This window comes from Euleptes europaea, chromosome 20 (genome assembly GCF_029931775.1).
Source record: "Euleptes europaea isolate rEulEur1 chromosome 20, rEulEur1.hap1, whole genome shotgun sequence".
Taxonomy (NCBI): domain Eukaryota; kingdom Metazoa; phylum Chordata; class Lepidosauria; order Squamata; family Sphaerodactylidae; genus Euleptes; species Euleptes europaea.
This window is the reverse complement of record NC_079331.1, coordinates 20,738,226-20,760,117: the sequence shown is the minus strand read 5'-3', so window position 1 is coordinate 20,760,117 and position 21,892 is coordinate 20,738,226. Positions and strand designations below refer to the sequence as shown.

General features: G+C 48.3%; 1 protein-coding gene across 1 annotated transcript; it reads left to right on the top strand.

Moving 5' to 3' along the window:
- Nucleotides 1-19,924: 19,924 nt before the first annotated feature.
- Nucleotides 19,925-21,286, top strand: KBTBD13 (kelch repeat and BTB domain containing 13). Its single transcript, XM_056865701.1, has one exon. It carries the CDS (start codon nt 19,925-19,927, stop codon nt 21,284-21,286), a length of 1,362 nt encoding a protein of 453 aa, XP_056721679.1.
- Nucleotides 21,287-21,892: the final 606 nt, after the last annotated feature.

Here is a 21,892-nt window from a genome sequence, read left to right as displayed (position 1 = left end):
AGCAAAGCTCGACTTGGGTACCAAATATTGACAAGCAACCAGCAAAGTTGGTCTGACGATTTGGGGTTGAAAAACTCAGCCTGGAAGCCACACACCTAGGGTTGCCAACTTCCAGGTAGGGCCTGGAGTTATCTTCAAATTATAGCTGATTGCCATACTCCAGAGATAAGTTCCCCTGGAGAAAATGGCTGCTCTAGAGCAGGGGTGGGGAACCTCAGACCCGGGGCCGTATGCGGCCCCCGAGGACATTTTTTGTGGCCCTCGGGAGCTCCAGGGCCCTGCTGCAGAGGCAGGGCGCAGGATGGCCCTCCCAGAGGGTGTTCCTGGCGCCACGGCTTACAGTGGTGCTGCGGCCCTTTGGACCTCCTCTCGCCGACTGTCGGCTGTTGAGCAGCGAGAGGGAGGGGGAAAGAGGCTGGTGGCTCCTGGCGGCAGAGCATGCATGCAGGGGCCGATCGGGCTTCAGGGGGGCCCTTTTGTGGGCATGGAGACTGGGGCCCAGTCGCGTGGGGCTCTGTGCGCCGCCGTGTGTGTGTGTGTGGGCAGGGGAGGCTGGGGCCCGGTCGCACGGGGCCAGCGGGGGTGTGTGGGGGGAAGGCTTTTCTCTCTTTTCTTCCTCTTTTTCTGTCACTCTTTCTCCCCCTCTCTCCCTCTTTTTCTCCCTCCGTCCTTTTCTTTGTCTCCCTTCGTCCTTTTCTTTGTCTCCCTTCGTCCTTTTCTTTCTTTCTCCCTCTCTCTCCATTTCTTTCTCCCTTTCTCCCTCCTTCCCTTTTCCTCTTTCTCTGTTTTCCTTCCTCCCTTGCCGATCGACTGTGGGCTGCGCCCCCCTGGCACCTCGTTTGCTCGACCCACTGCTGGCTGCCCTTCTGCCTGGGAGGGGGGAGTGGGACACCCTGCAGGCCTTCTCTGTTTGGCCTCCCCTGGGGTTGCCAACCTCCAGGTGGTGGCTGGAGACATGGCAACCCTAGCCTCTTCCCCCCCCCACCGGGAGATCTATACCTGAATGATGTCATAAATGTGCAAATGGCCCTTGGCAGGAAAAAGGTTCCCCACCCCTGCTCTAGAGGGTGGACTCTATGGCATTATACCCTACTGAAGTCCCTCCCCTCCCCAAACCCTATGTTCTCCCAGCTGCACCATGAAATCTCCAGTTATTTCCCAACCCAGAGTTGGCAGAGCTACACACGCCTTCTCCCAGTAAGAGGGGAGGGGCGGATTTGTGGTTACTTAGCACTAATGGAACAAAACTCTGCACATGCTCAGGGGAACTCTCGGCTCCATCACCACTTCACAGACACTGTTGCTAAGCCCTGCAAGGAGAGCCAGCGTGGTGTAGTGGTTAAGGGGTCAAACTAGGATCTGGGGTTCGAATCCCCACTCTGCCATGGAAAATTGCTGGGTAACCTTGAGCCAGTCACAAACTATCAGTCTCAACCTTGGCATGTATTTGGATGGGCGACCTCTAAGGAATACCAGGGGCATGACGTGGAGGCAGGCAATGGCAAACCACCTCTGAATGTCTCTTGCCTTGAAAATCCTATGGGGTTGCCACAAGTCAGATGTGACTTGATGGGGGGGGGGTAAAATGGGGGGGGGGAGAAATCCTGAAGAAATAAATCCCTGAAGTGGTATTTGACACCAAAAAAGTTAGCTAAAATGTATAGAACAATGTCACCAAATTGTTGGAAATGTCGGTTCTTTTCATCATGTATGGTGGCTATGTGAAAAAGCCAAGAACTTTTGGGATTTGATTTATAATGAATTAAGACTGATAATAGGAGCCCCGTGGCACAGAGTGTTAACCTGCAGTACTGCAGTCAAAAGATCTGCTCACGACCTGAGTTCGATCCCGACGGAAGTCGGTTTCAGGTAGTCGGCTCAAGGTTGACTCAGCCTTCCATCCTTCCGAGGTCGGTAAAATGAGGACCCAGCTTGCTGGGGGTAAAGGGAAGGTGACTGGGGAAGGCACTGGCAAACCACCCCTCAAACAAAGTCTGCCTTGGAAACGTTGGGATGTGGCGTCACTCCATGGGTCAGGAATGACCCGGTGCTTGCACAAGGGACCCTTACCTTTTTAAGACTGATAATACAACAAAACATCCCTAAAACTCCGGAAATGGTGTTGTTAAGTATCATACCGGAATGTATACTGACTCAGAGATTTTTTTTGATATATGCCACTACAGCTGCAAGATTGGTTTATGCAGTAAAATGAAAATTGTCTGAGACACCGGATAAGACGGACTGGATTAATAAAATGTTGGAACTAGCAGAAATGACTAAACTTACTGCATTAGTAAATCAAAAGGAGAATATGGAATTTGTGGGAGAATGGGAGGCATGGACAACATACTGTGTAAATGAATTTAACTTGGGAAATATAAAAGGTTATGTTTTGATCTAATTCAACTGATTAAACTAGAAATAATATTAATGTTAATATTCAGATTTTAAGTCGAAAAGATATGTAATTAAATTTATAAATGAAATGCTATAATGAATTAGAATTCAAATACAAAGGGGAGAACAGAGATATCAAATAGATAGAAGAGGGGAGAAGGGAAGTCAACAAGTTAGAATTTATATTGTTTAGATAAATATTGCTTATGTTGTACAATTATGTTAAATTGAATGATGGAACTGAATGTGATTTAAGTAGAAAATAAAAAATATATATTAATAAAGAAATAAATCCCTGATCAGCTGCAGATCTGTGGCCTTTCAACTTCAATGCTGCACCTGTGGATTTCAAAGTTTTTTTTCATTATTCATTTATATGCCTGAGGATCGAACAATCTACATCAGTGGTTCCCAACCTTTTTTTGACCAGGGACCACTAGGACTTTTTTGTTCGGTGCAGGGACCCCAAGGTTCAAAATAAAAATTCCGAGAATTTGAAAATAAACTTTCATCATAACTGTTAGTTAAACATTAAACTTAGAATAATATTTGAATATATATTTTTATAATAGAGAACTTTTAATTGAAAATATTAATTTATTATGGGTTTATAACTTTGTTTCGCGGACCTTAATTTCGTTCTCTGGGGGTCCACGGACCCCGGTTGGGAACCAGTGATCTACATGATAACCAGCTTGAGAAAAAAGATAGCAACAGGGGATTGGCAACCTGGGTTTGACAGGAAGATGGATCCAAAGGTCCTCAGAATCACCCTGCTGGATTGGGCCCAGGTAGGTCCCTCAAGTTCTGCTCTATGTTACCAACAGAGGACAGCCGCATTACAGGCCCACTGGGAAGCTTGAAATGTGGACACAAAAGCAACGTTTATCCCCTGCATTTAGTATTCACAGATAAACTGCCCTGAATATGGAGGCAGGGGCTTGGAAACATGCAGGCTACGGATTCATCCCTACCATTTAAGAGGGCCAGGTAATGGTGCTTTGTTGAACCAAGGAAGGACCCCTCCGGGACCCATGTGACCGCTAGCTGCATCTGTGCTGAGCCCCTGTGGGGGCACCATAGGGTTGCCAACCTCCAGGTGGTGGCTGGAGATCTCCTGCTATTACAACTGGACTCCAGGTAACAGATAGTCAGTTCCCCTGGAGACAGGGTTGCCAGGTCCCTCTTCGCCATCAGCGGGAGGTTTTGGGGGCAGAGCCTGAGGAGGGCAGGGTTTGGGGAGGGACTTCAATGCCATAGAGTCCAATTGCCAAAGCGGCCATTTTTCTCCAGGCGAACTGATCTCTGTCACCTGGAGAAGAACTCTTCTTCTTCTAAAAGCATTGTCTCCTGTCTCTGAGCAAATCCATCACAGATCGTTCTAGTTTGTTATACCACCCTATTAAACCTTGTTGTGGGCACATCCTGCGTTTCCCCTTTTTCTCAATACCTCCCTTTGGCACAGAAGCCAAACCAGACCTGCTCACCTTCAGTCCAGAGCTGGGTTTCTACGAGAGTCGGCCAAAGGACAGATGTTGTCATTCAGGTCCACAGATCCATGGCCATTCTCCTTGGGGGCTCTCCTTCTGGGCCAGCGGAGCGCAGAGGACTACCCCGCGCCCCCACCCACCAGTCACCCCCAGTGGGCAAAGAGGAGGCCAGCTTGGAGTCGCCGGGAAGGGGCAGGCTGCTCGTTCTCCCAGCTGCAGGCTGCTCCAAGCTGCCTTGAATGAATGAAGCAGAGACAGAGAACGCCCAGCCCTCTGCGCCTCATGCCAGCTGTGTCCCAGCCAAAGTCCTTGTAAGGAAAGTTGTTGCCTCGCTTGGCTTCTGACAGGCACCGTTTCCCATCAGCAGAGGGCAAAGGGAGAGGCGGAGGGAAAAAGCCCCCCCACCCAACAGAGGATGCCCAGAGGGGAAACAGTTCTTCCCAGGTCCATTCTCAAAGTCAAAGAAACACACCCAGTGTTTCCTGGGCTTCCTTAGGGTTGCCAACCTCCAGGTGGTGGCTGGAGCTCTCCTGGGATTACAACTGATCTCCAGGCGATAGAGATCAGTTCACCTGGGGGAAACGGCCACTTTGGAAGGTGGACTCTACGGCATTATACCCCACTGAAGTCCCCAAACCCCACCAACGTCCAGGTGGTGGCTAGAGATCTCCTGCTTTTTCAACTGATCTCCAGGTGACAGAGATCAGTTCCCCTGGAGAAAATGGCCGCTTTGGCAATTGGACTCTATGGCATTGAAATCCCTCCCCAAGCCCCGCCCTTCTCAGGCTCCACCCCCAAAATCTCCAGATATTTCCCAATCTGGAACTGACAACCCTAGGCATGGTGTAGTGGTGGACTCTAATCTGGAGAACTGGGTTTGATTCCCCACTCCTCCACATGAGCTGCGGATTCTAATCTGAAGAAATGGGTTCAATTCCTCACTCCTGCATATGAGTGGCAAACTCTAGCCTGGAGAACCAGGTTCAATTTCCCACTCCTCCACCTGGATCCTGCTGGGTGACCTTGGGCCAGTCTCAGTTCTCTTCAAACTCTCTCAGCCCCACCTGGATTGCAGTTGCATTACCCTGGCCTCACTGGCAAATCGCATTTCAGATCAAGTATTGGTTAATGCCACAACACAACTGGTCTGGAGTGAGGCGGGGAGCTGAAAACAGAGGCCGAGGTAGAGATAAGCGTGTCCGGTGTGGCCGATGCTGCACCCCAGGAATACCTGCCCAGCCTGGACAGTTGAAAACGAACACCCCATGCTAGCAATCAAACCGGCACTGCATTTGTTCTGAGGCCCGAATATATGAATCGGACCAGTAATCTATCAAGTCCCATAGTGCCTACTCAAACTGGCAGCAGCTTTCCAGGGTCTCAGGCAGAGATCTTACACATCCCTTACCACCTGATCCTTCGGGTTGCCAACCTCCAGGTACTAGCTGGAGATCTCCTGCTATTACAACTGATCTCCAGCCGACAGAGATCAGTTAATCTGGAGAAAATGGCCGCTTTGGCAATTGGACTCTATGGCACTGAAGTCCCTCCCCTCCCCAAACCCTGCCCTCCTCAGGCTCCACCCCCAAAACCTCCTGCTGGTGGCAAAGAGGGACCTGGCAACCCTACTGATCCTTCTAACTGGAGATGCAGCTGGGGTTTGAACCTGGGTCCTTCTGCAGGCCAAGCAGATGCTCTACCATGGCTGAGCCATGGATCCTCCCCTAAAAGAAGCTGCCTTATATCTAGTGGGACCCTTGGGCCTTTTATGCAGGGATGTTTTCATTTGGTCACCCCCACTGACCGCTATGGGGCTTCCTTTTGATTATACGTGCCTTTTCCACTCGTCAGGGGTCTTCTCGCTCTCCCTGCGTGTTTTGCCTGTGTTTTCCAGATTCTGGCTAAAACAGCATCTGCAAAATGCACGGGGAGAGCGAGGTGACCTCTGATTGGCGGAAAAGGCATGCATAATCAAAAGGAAGCCCCAAAGCAGTCGGTGGGGGTGAATGAATGAATGAATAAGTTTATTTACGGCAAAAGCCAGAATAAAACGACCAGATACAACCTTTAAGAGATTAGGATCTCTCTTGTTAAAAAGTATCACAATTTAAAACAGTTAAAACCAATAATTTACCGGATAAAAAATATAGCCAGTCCCAGTGTTAACCTTTCAGACAGACTTACTAATACGGCAAAGCCATTAAAATATTCATATCAGTTACAAAATAGAATTAAAGATGCAGTATCTAAAACTATGGGATATATAATTCTTAAATAAAATGAACAAGTTACTATTAGCTAAAAACCTCAAATAATAACATTTTACGTTAGCTAAAAACCTCAAATAATAACATTTTACGTTGATAATAACATTTTACATTTTAGGCTAGATTGCCAAACCCCAGCTTGTCTGGCAGATCTTGTATATTGCAGCCCAGAATTTCGCTACTTGTTTCATGGAAGTTGGTTTCAGGTAGCTGGCTCAAGGTCGACTCAGCCTTCCATCCTTCCAAGGTCAGTAAAATGAGTACCCAGCTTGCTGGGGGTACAGTGTTGATGACTGGGGAAGGCACTGGCAAACCACCCCGTAGACAAAGTCTGCCTAGTAAACGTCGGGATGTGATGTCACCCCATGGGTCAGGAATGACCCGGTGCTTGCACAGGGGACTACCTTTACCTTTTTCATTGTCTGAGCTGACCCTTCCCATAGGACAGTGGTGGCGAACCTATGGCACGCGTGCCAGAGGGGCACTCAGAGCCCTCTCTGTGGGCACAGCCACCGTCGCCCCAGCAGAGTTCGCCTGAGTTCGTTACTAGAAAGCCAGAGGGATGCGGGGCTGGGCTGCTCCTCTCCCCCTCTCCACTCGTGCCTGAGGGCATTTCTCACATCACCCACCCCTCTGCCCAGCAGCCCAATGGGAGCGCTTCCTCCCTCCCGTCACATACAGCAGGGCGGCTCACATGCGGATTGACGGTGCGGTGAAGGTGATTCCCGTGGTGGGGTTGGAGAGGAGCTAGGTTGGAGGGGAGCATAGCTCACAGCGTGGCATAGGTGGAGGGGAGCAGAGCGCTCGAGCCACAGCACAGGCTTTGCGGCGCCTCCCACCTTTCAGTGAAATCCCCTACTGAAAGAGGAACACCCGCTTACCCAGCATGTAATTAAGTTCGTCTGTAAAAGTTGTTTGTATCATTGAAAACTGTTATTGTGTTTTTCTTTTAAGACAAAAGATGTTAGTGTATGAGTTGTTTTTTCTAAACTAAAACCTCAGTATTCAGGTTAAATTGCCGTGTTGGCACTTTGCAATAAATAAGTGGGTTTTGGGTTGCAGTTTGGGCACTCGGTCTCTAAAAGGTTCGCCATCACTGCCATAGGAGATTCCTCAACCTCCCCTCCTCGGAGCTGTCCTTTGTTAGATTAAGAAGAGGGGAAATTAGCTTAAATCTTGCTTCCTCATAGAAAGAGCATCTGAAGAAAACATGTGCAATGGACTCAACTTCACCCGACTTACAGGGACACCCCCATTCTAATCTTGATAGCCTCTTGAATCTGGCTTCTGGAATCGCCAACGGGGGTGACCATGGGGAAACGTCCCTGCATAAAAGGCCTTGGTCTTTCGAGGCCAGCATTCTCACATCAGACTGGGTGTGACTCTCCAGGGTCCCAGATCTTTCTCATCACTCCCCACCAGATCCATTGAACTAGAGGTGCCGGGGATTCAACCTGGGATCTTCCAGCATGCCTAACAGAGGCTCTTCCACTGAGCCACAGCCCCTCTTGTGACATGAGCACACATGAGCTGCCTTATACTGAACTGGACCTCTGGTCTATCAAGGCCAGTATTCTCTGCTCAGACTGGCAGGGGCCCCCCCTCCACATTCTCAGGCAGAGCTTTTTCACATCACTGCAATAATACTGCATCTTTTAAAGTGAAAATGCCAGGGATCGAACCTGGAGCCTTTGGCATGCCAAGCAGATGCTCTACCCCTGAGCCATAGCATTAGGGTTGCCAGGTCCCTCTTTGTCACCGGCGGGAGATTTTTGGGGCGGAGTCTGAGGAGGGCGGGGTTTGGGGAAGGGAGGGACTTCAATGCCATAGAGTCCAATTGCCAAAGCGGCCATTTTCTCCAGGGGAACTGATCTCTGTCAGCTGGAGATCAGTTCTAATAGCGGGAGATCTCATTAGTACCTTGAGGTTGGCAACCCTACATGGCATCCCTTCAACACTCCCCGCCAATACTAATTATTATTGCTTATTTTTATTTATATACCACTTGTTCTTCCTCCCAGGGGCCCACAGTGGCTTCTCACATCATTCTCCCCTCCTCTACTGTATCCTCACAACAACAACCCTGCAAGGCAGGTTAACCTGAGAGATTGGTACTTGCCCATGGTCTCTCAATGAGCTTCCAGGGCAGAGCAGGAATCCAAACTCGATTATCCCATGTCCTAGGGACGCTCTCACCATGACCCCATGCAATTTCTGGTTTTTTTCTTTCCTCTATCCCTTAGAAGCTCTTTGATCCATTTATCTTTTTTTTTTAATTTTTTTATTGATTTTTATAATAAAAATAAATCCAAATAAATCCATTTATCTTGAGCAGCATAATTTTAAATGTATTGTTTGGGGTTGCTAATTTCCTCTCCTGCTTAAGCATCTGTCCGATTCCAGGCATGTGGATAGGAATCCATTAATAGGCCTTTTGTTTAGAACCTTTCAAGATTAGCACCACTTTTGTCTTTTTTTCTCTCAAAGCAAGCCTCTGCCAGCTTGTTTTGTTTGGATAGGCGAGTCGGAGTCAGAACAACGCCGACGACCATCCCAAGAGGCAGCTACACTCAGCCATCACCCTAACAGCCCTCGTCTCCAAGGCAGAATTGACTTTGCAAAACAACAGCGCATAAATGTTTGAGTTAGGTGAAGCAGAGCAATCTTTTCATCGTTTAAGTATGTATTTTTTGCTCCAGCGCGCCTGTTTGGTTTTCTATTCCTGGACACGGCGCAGGGGTCCTGGCTTGGGTTTTTGGGAAGGGGCCATCGGCTGTACAGGAAGACTTCTGTCCTGCATGCAGAAGGTCCTGGGTTCAAGCTCGGCCATTTCCAGTTTTAAAGGATCTTGGGTAACATATAGGGTTCCCATATGCCTGGCTATGACAGACAATTGTCTGCCAATTAACCAGTCTGCTCGCCGCCCCTCAGCTGACTGGTGGGTGGAAGCATGCCAGCTGGGGGGGGGGGTGATCCACACATGCAGTGTGATGACATCACTTCCGGGTTTACCCTGGAAGCGCTGGCATTGCGACAGGGGCATTCTAGCACTCCCCCTCCCAAACTCTATGGTTTGGAGTCTGTATGAGCTATTAGGAGTCTGTGTGAACCTGGGGGGAAGCCGTGTGGTGTAGTGGTTAGACGAGGATCTGGGAGATCCAACTTCAGATCTGTGCTCAGTCCAGATCTGTCATTATTCCTTTTACTTATTTATTTATACTCCACCTTCCTTCCCAGTGGGGACTTTCAAGCAGCTTATGACACTCTCCTCCCCTTCATTTTATCCTCACGACAACCCTGTGAGGTAGGTTAGGCTGCGAATGTGCAACAAGCCTAAGGTCACCCAGTGAGCTTCTACAGCAGAGAGGGAATGAAAATCTGGCTCTTCTAGATCCTAGCCTAACACTCTAACCGCTACACCATGTGGCTCTCATTAAGGAGCTGGGGGAATCAATTTCCCATTAACAGCAGATTTGGATCAGGACCACGGTGATGAGGAAGGGGGCTTAATACACTTACCACCCATAACACGGTCGTGTTTGGGCAACTATCACATGAACACATGAAGCTGCCTTATACTGATTCAGACCCTTGATCCATCAAAGTCAGTATTGTCTACTCAGACCAACAGCAGCTCTCCTGGGTCTCAGGCAGAGGTCTTTCACTTCACCTACCTGCCTAGTCCCTTTAACTGGAGATGCTGGGGATTGAACTTGGGACCTTCTGCATGCCAAGCAGATGTTCTACCACTGAGCCACAGCCCCTCTCCCCAAAAAATTATGAAGCTGCCTTATACTCAATCAGACCCTTGGTCCATCAAAGTCAGTATTGTCTACTCAGACTGGCAGCGGCTCTCTGGGTTCTCAGGCAGGGGTCTTGCATATCAGCTGCAGGGGGCAGGACTTTAATCAGAGAATTGCCTCAGCTCCCTTGCCTTGTTCCAACTTTGTGGGTGTGGTGAGGCTGATATTAATGGGAATGTAAAGACATGTGAGATTCAGCCACGGGTCTCTCCCAACCTCTTGTCTACTTACAAGCAAAGCACAAGAGGGGGGGAGTTGACTGCTTGTTCCTGAGTTCTTCAGTGCTGGCAAATGTCCACCTTCCCACACACAGCTGGCTAAATACTGGAAGATTCATGGGAGCACGTAACTTAATTGCAACCATAAAACTTCCTTAATACGAGAGAGGGGGTGTGGGAATACGTCCTCTTCTGCCTTGCAACGAAGCTGGGGAAATCTGTCCTCATGGAAGGGGGCACAACAAAGTAAATCCATTGCTGATTTATTACTTATCTACCAGTTCACTCTGGCCTGTGATGGAGGTGATAGATCAGGGGTCTCCAGCCTTTTTGAGCATGTGGTCACCTTTGAAATTCTGACACAGGTTGGTGTGAAATGCCTGAAATCATTATATGTTATTGAAAATGTATTATTTCACTGAAGAAATGTATTCATTCACTAAAAATGTATTGGAATTGTATTATCTGATTTAAAATATATTCTTTGTAATCAATAAAGTATACTCTGCACTTATGAATATGCCATACTCAGTGTATAAGAGTTGGCATATATGATTAAAGTCACACCAAGCACATATATATCTTAAAGGCCTTGAGTATAAGAGGCCCAGCTTTGCTCGTTAGAAGCTAATTAGAGAATCCATAGAAGGCCCGAGTATGTTTTCATAAGCTGGCTCCCCACTCGTAAAGGCCAGCTAGGAAAACTCCCTTAGTTAGCCTTGGCAGCTGCCAGGGTCCAAGATAAGAAGAACTGCAGTAATTTAGGATCAAATAGAAAAGCACCTGACCATGAGGGTCTTCACTGCTCATTAGTGAGAATGAAACCACTTCTGTGTAACGCCTCCGAATCTCTAATAGGGTACTGTCAGGCCTGTATCTCAGTTGATGTTTACTTTCGCTTTCCCACCGACCAGACTCAAGGACTGTTGTGCCTACTGAACTCCGTTTGAAGCTCTGGGAACTCAGCTTTGTTTGTGATTTGTAATCTCTTGCCTTTTCTGTGCTTTTATATTACCAAGTTCAAGCCAGCAGGCTTCATTGCTGTCACCCTTTTCTTTATGCTCTATTAACCTATTTTGACCAGTAAAAACCAACTTCTTTGGACCTGACTGTCTCTGATGTGGTTTTTGGTTCAATTGGGCCAAGGGCTTACAGGTATTCAAATCCTTAAATATCTATTATTGGTTGTATGTATTGACGCCATGTATTACAACTTTGCACCTTACCAAAGATTATATCCGTGCTTGCACTCCTTTGATGTTTGTGTGAATTGTCCTGCGCATTTGGGGCAATTCTCACCCGGTGTGTATATTGGGCCTAATAAACAAACTGCTTTGAACTATCAACCTCCTACTGTGTTATTGTCATTGGGAATTGATACAATAATACAGGCATATCAGGTGGGCTCCACGCCTGTGGCAGCCATTTTGTGAATCGCTCTGCCTTCTGTGTCAGCCATTTTGTAATTGGCTCTGCCTTCTGTGGCAGTCGTTTTGTGGTTACTTATCGAACGGTTCACTCTGGCCTGTGATGGAGGTGGTAGATGAAAACAACCACAAAATGACCGCCACAGAAGGCGTAGCCAGCCACAAAATGGCTGCCACAGGGGTAGAGCCAACCACAAAATGGCTGCCTTGGGGGTGGAGCCAATCACAAAATGTCAGGGAGTGAGGTTGTGCATAACTCTTAACAGTAACTCTTCAGCCTTTCAGAACAAATCTCTGCTTAACATGATTACTTTTTACATGAACATATTGTGGTTAGACAGCATGGTGCAGTACTAGAGCGGTGGACTCTAATCTGGAGGTTTGATTCCCTGCCCCTCCACATGAAGCCAGCTGCGTGGCCTTGGGCTAGTCACAGTTCTCTCTGAATTCTCTCAGCCCCACTTGTCTGTTGTGGGGAGAGGAAGGGCAGGAGATTTTAAGCTGGTTTTGATTCTCATTAAAAGGTAGAGGAAGTTGGCATATGAAAACCAACTCTTCTACTTAATATTTTCTTGCTTATGCATAGCTTACCTTCTGTCATGTAGTGAACATCCTTGGCTGTGGTGGCTGCAGTTGCCGAAGCAATTTTTAAGAAATGAAATCTCCAATGGCTCAACAGGAGCACTTCGGGGCAAAATCCCTAACTGGCACCACCCACTTTCTAAAAACACTTGGTGAGTGCAAGGAAAGGTGTGCATGGGCACCATGTTAGGGACCCCTGAGGTAGAGCATCTCCTTGGCATGCTGAAGTCCCAGGTTCAATACCCAGCATATCCAGTTTAACAGACCAGGTAGGAGGTGATGTGAAAGACCTCAAAGCTTGAAGAAGAAAAAGAATTGGTTTTTATACCATGCTGAGTATAAAACGGCTTACAATCGCCTTCCCTTCCTCTCCCCACAACAGACACCTTGTGAGGCAGGTGGGACTGAGAGAGTTCAGGGAGAACTGTGACTGGCCCAAGGTCACCCAGCAGGCTTCATGTGGAAGAGGAGGAGGAAGGAGAAGAAGAAGAAGAGTTGGTTTTTATATGCTGACTTTCTTTACCACAAGGGAGACTCAAACTGGCTTACAGTCACCTTCCCCTCCCCATAACAGACACCCTGTGAGTTGGGTGGGCTGAGAGAGTGTGACTAGCCCACGGTCACCCAGCTGGCTTCATGTGTTGCGATGGGGAAACAAATCCAGTTCATCAGATTAGCCTCGGCCACTCATGTGGAGGAGTGGTGAATCAAACCCGGTTCTCCAGATCAGAGTCCACCGCTGCAAACCACCGCTTTTAACCACTACACCACACTGGCTCTGGAGACCCTGGAGAGCCACTGCCAATCAGAGGAGATGTTTGACCTCGACAGACGTGCTGCTTCTTGTGTAGCCTCCATGGCCTTCCTGCGTGCTTTCCTGAAAATGTTGTCCTTCTTCTGAAGCTTACTTTGAAATAAGCTCCATCTTATCCTCCCTTGGAAAATGCAATTGCTTGGGATTGCCTATTCCCATATGAACCTATGCCTATGGTGCCGAGTTGTTTTCTGTTGCTCCAGAAGGTCGGACAAGAACCAACGGGTTGAAATTAAATCAAAAGAGTTTCCGTCTAGACATTAGGAAGCATTTTCTAACAGTTCCTCAGTGGAACAGGCTTCCTCGAGAGGTGGTAAGCACTCCTTCCCTGGAGGTTTTTAAGCAGAGGCTAGATGGCCATCTGTCAGCAGTGTTGATTCTATGACCTTAGGCAGATCATGAGATGGAGGGCATCTTAGCCATCTTCTGTGCATGGAGTAGGGGTCACTCAGGGTGTGGAGGGGGGAGGTAGTTGTGCAATTCCTGCATTCTGCAGAGGGTTGGACTAGATGATCCTGGTGGTCCCTTCCAACTCTATGATTCTATTATTCAGTCTCAATGCGAAAGGTCGACTATAAATAACATAAATATCCAACCAGTACAGTCATCTTCAGGAGCCCGGGTTTCAGTGCTCCTGTCATCTGAGTTGAGACAGGTGGCTACCTGAGAAAGGCCTTCTTGGTGGTGGCTCCAAAACTTGAATTCCCTCCCGAGTAGGGTTGCCAGGTTGCTGTGACTGGCAGGCAATTGTCTGCCAATCCACCAGGCTCCTTGGAGTGGCAGTCGCATGCGACGCAGTTATGTCACTTCTGGGTTTACCCCCAGAAGCGCTGCATGGCAAGGGGGCGCTTTAGCACTCAAACCCACAAAATACCATAAACCCAGAAGTGACGTAATCGCGTTGCACATGGGATGGCCACCTCACCTCCGCCCCAAAAACCTCCTGCCAGTGGAGAGGGGGGACCTGGCAACCCTAATCCTGAGGGAGATTTAGCTATTTCCCACGATCATTGTCTTCCACCAGCAGGATAACAGCTCTTTTGTTAGTTAGTTAGTTTGATGTTCCTTTCCTTTTATTTCCAGTTCATCTGACCAAAGATCTTGAGCGCAATATACATAAGATAAAAACAAAATTTACACCATTGTAGAATGTTAAAATATTATAGACTTTAAAATCCTAGGGTTCATAAATTGTTTCAAAATTTCAAGTATAACAGTAAAACGAGTAACTTTAAAAACATAGCAGCATAAGCAGTACGTTAATAATATCTCTATTTAACACATAATTTAACTTTATCGTGTCTTTAAGGACATTACTATTGACAAATATTTGGTGACACACCTAGTTATCTCTGGATCCGAGTCTCCCATCAGCAACGAAACCACCCAGGGGTCAACAGGAAGATGACCTCTTGATAGAATAGGAGCAATCCAGAGGGCCCTGGGTGCAGACCATTGGTTGCAAAATGAAAGGAGGTGATCTATCTTTTCGACTACACAAGCACATAGCCTATCTGAGAATGGAGTTCAATCAAACCATCCCCTCAGTTCAGCCGCCGGCAGGACATTCAACCTGGCAAGCATAAAAGCTGACCTATGGCTAGGAATAGTGAGAAATCTCAAATATGAAGGGAGAGTACTTGGTGGAGAAATTCCTAGTGCGAAAGTGGAGCAATTCCTAGCGCGAAAGTGGAAGAAGAAGAAGAGTTGGGTTTTTTTATATGCCGACTTTCTCTACCACTTAAGGGAGAATCAAACCGGCTTACAATCTCCTTCCCTTCCCCTCCCCACAACAGACACCCTGTGAGATAGGGGAGGCTGAGAGAGCTCTAGGAGAGCTGTGACTACCCTAAGGTCACCCAGCTGGCTTCGTGTGGAGGAGTGGGGAAACAAATCCAGTTCACCAGATTAGCCTCCGCCGCTCATGTGGAGGAGTGGGGAATCAAACCCGGTTCTCCAGATCAGACTCCACCGCTCCAAACCACCACTCTTAACCACTTCTAGTTTGCTTAATTCTGTTCATATACGTGTACTTTAAGTCGATTTTAACATTCATTTTTCGTCCTCCAGTTGGAGGGCCCTAATTGAGTGGAAAGATGGGGCACAAACGTTTTAAATAAATAGATCAAAACTGGTGAGGGAGCAATTCCTGCGTTCCAGAGCACACTCTCGATTAATGTGAAGCAGTGCACCTTTTCATGCATGCAAGAATTTGAACCTGTCATGGTTACTTAGGGTGGCCAGCTCTGGGTTGGGAAATGCCTGGAGATTTTGGGGGTGGAGCTTGAGGAAGATAAAATTTGTACTAGCGGGAGATCTCCAGTCACCACCTGGAGGGTGGCAACCTTATGGTTACTCGTGAAAAGGTGGAGGGAGGGCACCAGAAAGGGAGGACTGTGCTCCCCCAGCCTACCCAAAGCAGGTTGGCTATTTCTTGCCCCTGAAACAATAGCCGCTCCCCCCCATCTCTCAGCAGGGGGCTGCAACCAGCTGTCACTTTTGAGTTCTGAGGCCATGTTTGGCAGGGTAAATTCTGCATCTCTCTCTCACATATCCTTCATCCAGCCAAACACACAGCCTTGCTCCCTTGGGAGATGGCCTGCAAATAACCCAATTCTTTGGCACCCAAGTGGTTGGGGGACGCCGCCGTAGGCTTTCTTAAACAACGCTTTCTAAAATAATCAGAATAAGAAGGGACAGTGGCCACAATTACTTGCAAGTAGGGTTGCCAGCTCTGGGTTGAGAAATTCTTGGCGATTTGGAGGTAGAGCTAGGGATGCCATCCTGAGGGTTGCCATCTCCAAGTTGGGAAATACCTGGCGATTTTTGGAGTGGAGCCTGAGGAGGGCAGGGACTTCAATGCCATAGAGTCCAATTGCCAAAGTGGCCATTTTCTCCAGGGGAACTGATCTCTGGAGATCAGTTGTTATAGCGGGAGATCCCCAGCTGCCACCTGGAGGATGGCAAACCAAGCAATGAATCCACTGGGACAATGGTTAGAGCAACTGTGGAAGACAACTAATGTTGAAGGTGATCAACCACAGGCCAGAGAACTGATTTGGGGGACTTCTCTGTGAGCATGGTAGTAGTGTCAAAGAAATAGGAGGGATCCATCACCATTGCTAGGGTTGCCAACCTCCAGGTGGTGGCTGGAGATCTCCTGGGATTACAGCTGATTTCCAGGCGACAGAGATCAGTTCACTTGGAGAAAATGTCCACTTAGGAAGGTGGATTCTGTGGCATTACACCCCACTGAAGTCCCTCCCCTCCTCAAACCCCTGCCCTCCTCAGGTTCCATCCCCCAAATCTCCAGGTATTTCCCAACTTGGAGGTGACAACCCTAGCCCCGAAACATCCAAGAATTTCCTAACCCAGAGTTGACAACCCCAAGTGCATCATCCTGAGTTGCAAAAGGTCTTTTAAACCGCCTGGTTCCAGAGAAGAAAGGCTGGGCCCCTCCACAAAGAGCCCTGCACTTTGCCATCATATTCAAGCTGCTTTAGGCTCCAAGCACATGCCCCAGACCTCCGATGGCCACCTTTCAGCTGGTGAAGCCTGAAGACTTGGAGCCTGGGAGAAATGGGGCTCACTCCTTCCCATCAGATCCGTGGTTAGGGTTGCCAGGTCCCTCTTCGCTACCGGTGGGAGGTTTTTTGGGCAGAGCCTGAGGAGGGCGGGGTTTGGGGAGGGGAGGGACTCCAATGCCATAGAGTCCAATTGCCAAAGCGGCCATTTTCTCCAGGGGACCTGATCTCTATCGGCTGAAGAGCAGTTGTAATAGCAGGAGATCTCCAGCTTTTGTGTGTGTGTGTAAAGTGCCGTCAAGTCGCAGCCGACTTATGGCGACCCCTTTTGGGGTTTTCATGGCAAGAGACTAGCAGAGGTGGTTTGCCAGTGCCTTCCTCTGCACAGCAACCCTGGTCTTCCTTGGTGGTCTCCCATCCAAATACTAACCAGGGCCGACCCTGCTTAGCTTCTGAGATCTGACGAGATCAGCCTGATCTCGTCAGATCTCAGAAGCTAAGCAGGGTCGGCCCTGGTTAGTATTTGGATGGGAGACCACCAAGGAAGACCAGGGTTGCTGTGTAGAGGAAGGCACTGGCAAACCACCTCTGCTAGTCTCTTGCCATGAAAACCCCAAAAGGGGTCGCCATAAGTCAGCTGCGACTTGACGGCACTTCACACACTCCAGCTATTACCTGAAGGTTAATTATTTGGAGACCATAGACGACATCAAGTATTTGAGCTTTTGTAGTCTGTTGAATCTGAGGTCTGATAAATATACGCAATATCGGCTGAAGAAGCCAATATTGATTGGCGAAAACGCTGCTCATCCGGAAAGTGTTCCCGCTTCATTCTGGCACCCTTTGCTATGTTCGAGCACCTTTGCACGCCTCAGCGTCAGTCATTGAACTGATTTTGTATATCATTGCACGTGAAAAGTTGCCATTGGGGGCTAGTTAGCCCTGCGTGCTTGGACTCTTTTTCCCCTCCCCGCCCCCATTTTGTCCTTGGGAGTTTTTTGTACATAGATTTTGCCCATTTTGGTTGTTTGCGATTTGTATACACTATTACACTGTTTGTGAAGTATTTAATGATTGTTTGTTACAAATGAAACATTGTTTAATTATTTAGTGATAATTGGCTGCGTACCGATTTTTCATAGCATTACCTGAAGGTTGGCAACCCTATCCATGCTCATCATTACCAGTTACATCTGCTAGAAGAAGGCAGGACCCCTGGATGGTAAACCCCACTGTTGAAAAAAAGTAATCATTGAATGAAGCAGATTTCAATAATTAACCAGCTGTGTGTCTTAGTGGCTATCTGAAAACATTTTTGAAAGGCTTCACAACTTCAGCTATTTTTGGATATCAATTATCTAAATCAGGGGTGTCAAACATATGGCCCGGGGTCTAGATCTGGCCCCTTGAGAGCTCTTATCTAGCCAGTGAGCCAGCTGAGGCAGCCACCCCACCCCGCCACCCCAAGTCCCAATCTGGGCTGGCGAGGCATGGCCCGGACCGACCAAGTGACATTTATGTCATATCTGGCCTTCGTAACAAATGAGTTCAACACCCCTGATCTAAACATTTTTCATAGAATCATAGAGCTGGAAGGGACCACCAGAGTCATCTAGTCTAACCCCCTGCCCAATGCAGGAAATTAACAACTACCTCCCCCCCACATCCCCAGTGACCTCAACCCTCCCCCCACCATGCAGGAACCCACAATCAAAGCACTCCCGAAAGATGGCCATCCAGCCTCTGCTTAAAGACCTCCAAAGACTGGGACTCCACCACCCTCCGAGGCAGTGCATTCCACCATCGAACAGCCCTCACTGTCAGGAAGTTCTTCCTAATGTTTAGGTGGAATCACTTTTCTCTTAGTTTAAATCCAACAGAGAACAAGCTAGTTCCCTCATCAACATGACATCCCTTCAAATATTTAAACATGGCTATCATGTCTCCCCTCAACCTTCTCTTCTCCAAACTAAACAAACCCAACTCCCTAAGTCTCTCCTCATAGGGCATGGATTCCAGACCTTTGACCATTCTGGTCGCCCTCCTCTGGACACGCTCCAACTTGTCAACATCCTTCTTAAAATGTGGAGCCCAAAACTGGACACAGTATTCCAAGTGAGGTCTGACCAATGCAGAATACAGTGGTAGTATTACTTCCCTTGGACACAATACTCCTATTGATGCAGCCCAGAATTGCATTGGCCTTCTTAGCCGCCATGTCACACTGTTGACTCATGTTCAGTTTGTGGTCCACTAAGACTCCCAGATCTCTTTCACATGTACTGTTGTCAAGCCAACTCTCTCCCATCCTGTACCTGTGCCTTATGTTGTTTCTGCCTAGGTGAAGTACCTTATACTTCTCCCTATTGAAATCCATTTTATTACTTATGGCCCAGCTCTCCAGTCTATCAAGGTCATTCTGAACTCTGACCCTATCCTCTGAGGTATTAACTACCCCTCCTAACTTGGTGTCATCTGCAAATTTGATTAGCATGCTCTCTATCCCATCATCCAAGTCATTTATAAAAATATTAAATAGTACCGGTCCCAGGACAGACTCCTGTGGCACCCCACTGGTCACTCCTCTCCAGGATGAAGTTGTGCCGTTAATGAGCACCCTTTAGGTTCGGTTGGTCAACCAATTCATGCTGGGTCCCAACCAGCCATTGCAAGCAGTCACAGAAACTGAAATGGGAAACCCATCACTGGAAAGATCTGAGAACATTCCTGCATCCTAACCCATAGGGTTGGAAATTCCTGGAGATGTGGGGGTTGGGGCCTGGGGAGGGCAGGTTTGGGGAGCAACCTTAGTGGAGTGTAATGCCGTAGTGTCTACCCTCCAAAGCAGTTCTTTGCTCCAGCGAAGCTGATCTCTGTCACCTGGGGATCATTTGTAATTCCAGGAGATCTCCAGGACCCACCTGGTAGGTTGACAACCCTACATCCTGCAGCCACCTCCTCTTGTATCTCTTGATACTTTGAAGGGTATTTTCCACCCAGCACATTTCCCTTTAATTTAGAGGTCTCCAGCGATGCCAGTGTGATGTAGTGGTGGTGGACTCTAATTTGGAGAACCAGGTTTGATTCCCCACTTCTTCTTCTTCTTCTTCTTCTTCTTCTTCTTCATTCTGAGACCTTTTCTGCACTGCAGCCAAACGCCGCAGATATCAGTTTGCAAGTTGCCTTTGGAAAGAGCCGCACGCTGCTCATGTTGTCGGCCACCCAGGTCACATGGACCACAGCTATCTTTAGATGAAGGAATTTATATTACAAACTTCACAGCTTCTTAGCGGCCGGAGCATATACAAAAAGAAAGACGTGGCCCTGACATCCCTGAAGGGTGCTCCAGTCTAAGGCAGAAAAAGAGGTCCCAGCAACCAGTCCGGCTTCAGCTCCACCATGCAGTCGCCCCTTGCAGACCGGGTGCAGGTCCACGTAGAAGACAAGGCCTTCTTTGTGGACAAAGATCTTCTGATAGAACACAGCGAATACTTCCGTGCTCTCTTCCAGTCTGGGATGAAAGAGAGCACGCAGAGAGAGATCCGGATCCAGGATCTGAGTGCCACGGGTTTCCTTATCATGTTGAAAATCCTAGAAGGAAGTTACCCTATGCTCAGCTGCGAGGAGAACCTTCGGGCTGTGGAATGTGCCTCCTTCCTGCAGGTCAAAGCCATGGCCCAGTACCTGATCAACTCCATCAATTCTGATAACTGCATCCTCCTGTACCAAGCTGCGGCCATGTTTGGACTTCTGGATCTCTTCCATAGCGCTGCACTGTACATAAGGGACAGTTACGCTGACCTAGAAGAGTATCTGGATTGCCTCTCTCCAGAACATCTGGATTACATCGAGTCCCTTATCCCCAGCACCTTTGTGGCCGTGGGAGCTCACACGCCCACTTTTGAGTTCTTGGAGGACCTCTCGCGGACCATCTGCTACCTGGACGAGGAGAAGAACGTCTGGAGGACGCTTTCCTGCCTACCACTGACAGCTAGCACCTTCCTCGCTGGCATGACCATGACGGATAACAAGATTTACATTGTGGGCGGAGTCTATGGTTATAACAAGCAGATTGTGGACCAAAGCTTTTGCTACGATGCCACTTCTGACACATGGAGTGAGTTCTCTAGCCCTCAGCAACTCCGCTACGATATCACGCTGACAGCGCATGGAGATTACCTGTATGCCATCGGAGGGGAATTTGAGAAGACCCCGCTGCAGTCGGTAGAGAAGTTCAGCATATCCACCAACTCTTGGAGTTTCATCTCTGACCTACCCCAGCCAGCGGCAGCGGCCCCCTGCGCCCAAGCTATGGGGCGCATATTTGTTTGCTTATGGAAGCCCCTAGACATGACCATCATCTACGAATATGAGCCTCAGAAGGATGAATGGCTTCCTGTCTCAACGCTCAACAGGCCTCAAAGCTACGGCCATTGTATGGTGGCCCATAGGGACAATCTCTACATCATGCGGAACGGGCCCTTTGACGACTTCTTGCGCTGTGTGATGGATTGTTTCAACCTCACCACTAAGCAGTGGACATCTTTGCCTGGACAGTACATGAACAGCAAAGGGGCCCTTTTCACGGCTGTCATAAAGGGGGACATGGTTTATACTGTCAACAAGATGCTAACCCTGTTGTACACCATAGACGAGAATACGTGGAAATTCAAAAAGGAGAAGGCCGGATTTCCAAGGAGCGGTTCTCTACAGACCTTCCTTCTCCGGCTTCCGAGAACGGATCACAGCATCTCAACTTAAGATATCCAGATTTCTACCAGGTGGAGCATTCAGAGACTTACGACTTCTCACCCATGGTTTCTCTTTCGTTTTCTAGCTTTACAGAGGTACAGCCAAAAATTAACTCTGGTTCAAAAAAATTCTCTTTGCGCATTCTGAGACAATGGAATCTCAAAAGGGCTAGCTTTAGGGGTTACACCAAATGCAGGGGTTATGCCTAGGGTTGCCAACCTCCAGGTGGTGGCTGGAGATCTCCCGCTATTACAACTGATCTCCAAGCAACAGAGATCTGTTCATCTGGAGAAAATGGCCACTTTGGCAATTGGACTCTATGGCATTTAAGTCCCCCCCCCTCTCCAAACCTCGCCCTCCTCCCATTCCATGCCCCAAATCTCCAGGTATTTCCCAATCTGGCGCTGGTAACCCTAGTCATATCAAATGCATAGGGTTGCCACCTCCAAGTTGGGAAATACCTGGAGATGTTGGGGGTGGAACCTGAGGAGGGCGGGGTTTGGGGAGGGGAGGGACTTCAATGCCATAGAGTGCAATTGCCAAAGTGGCCATTTTCTCCAGGTGAACTGATCGCTATTGGCTGGAGATCAGTTGTAATAGCGGGAGATCTCCAGC

Bases quoted from the DNA above. Each gene is read 5' to 3' on its own strand.
- KBTBD13 (XM_056865701.1), top strand. From the start codon at position 19,925: ATGCAGTCGCCCCTTGCAGACCGGGTGCAGGTCCACGTAGAAGACAAG.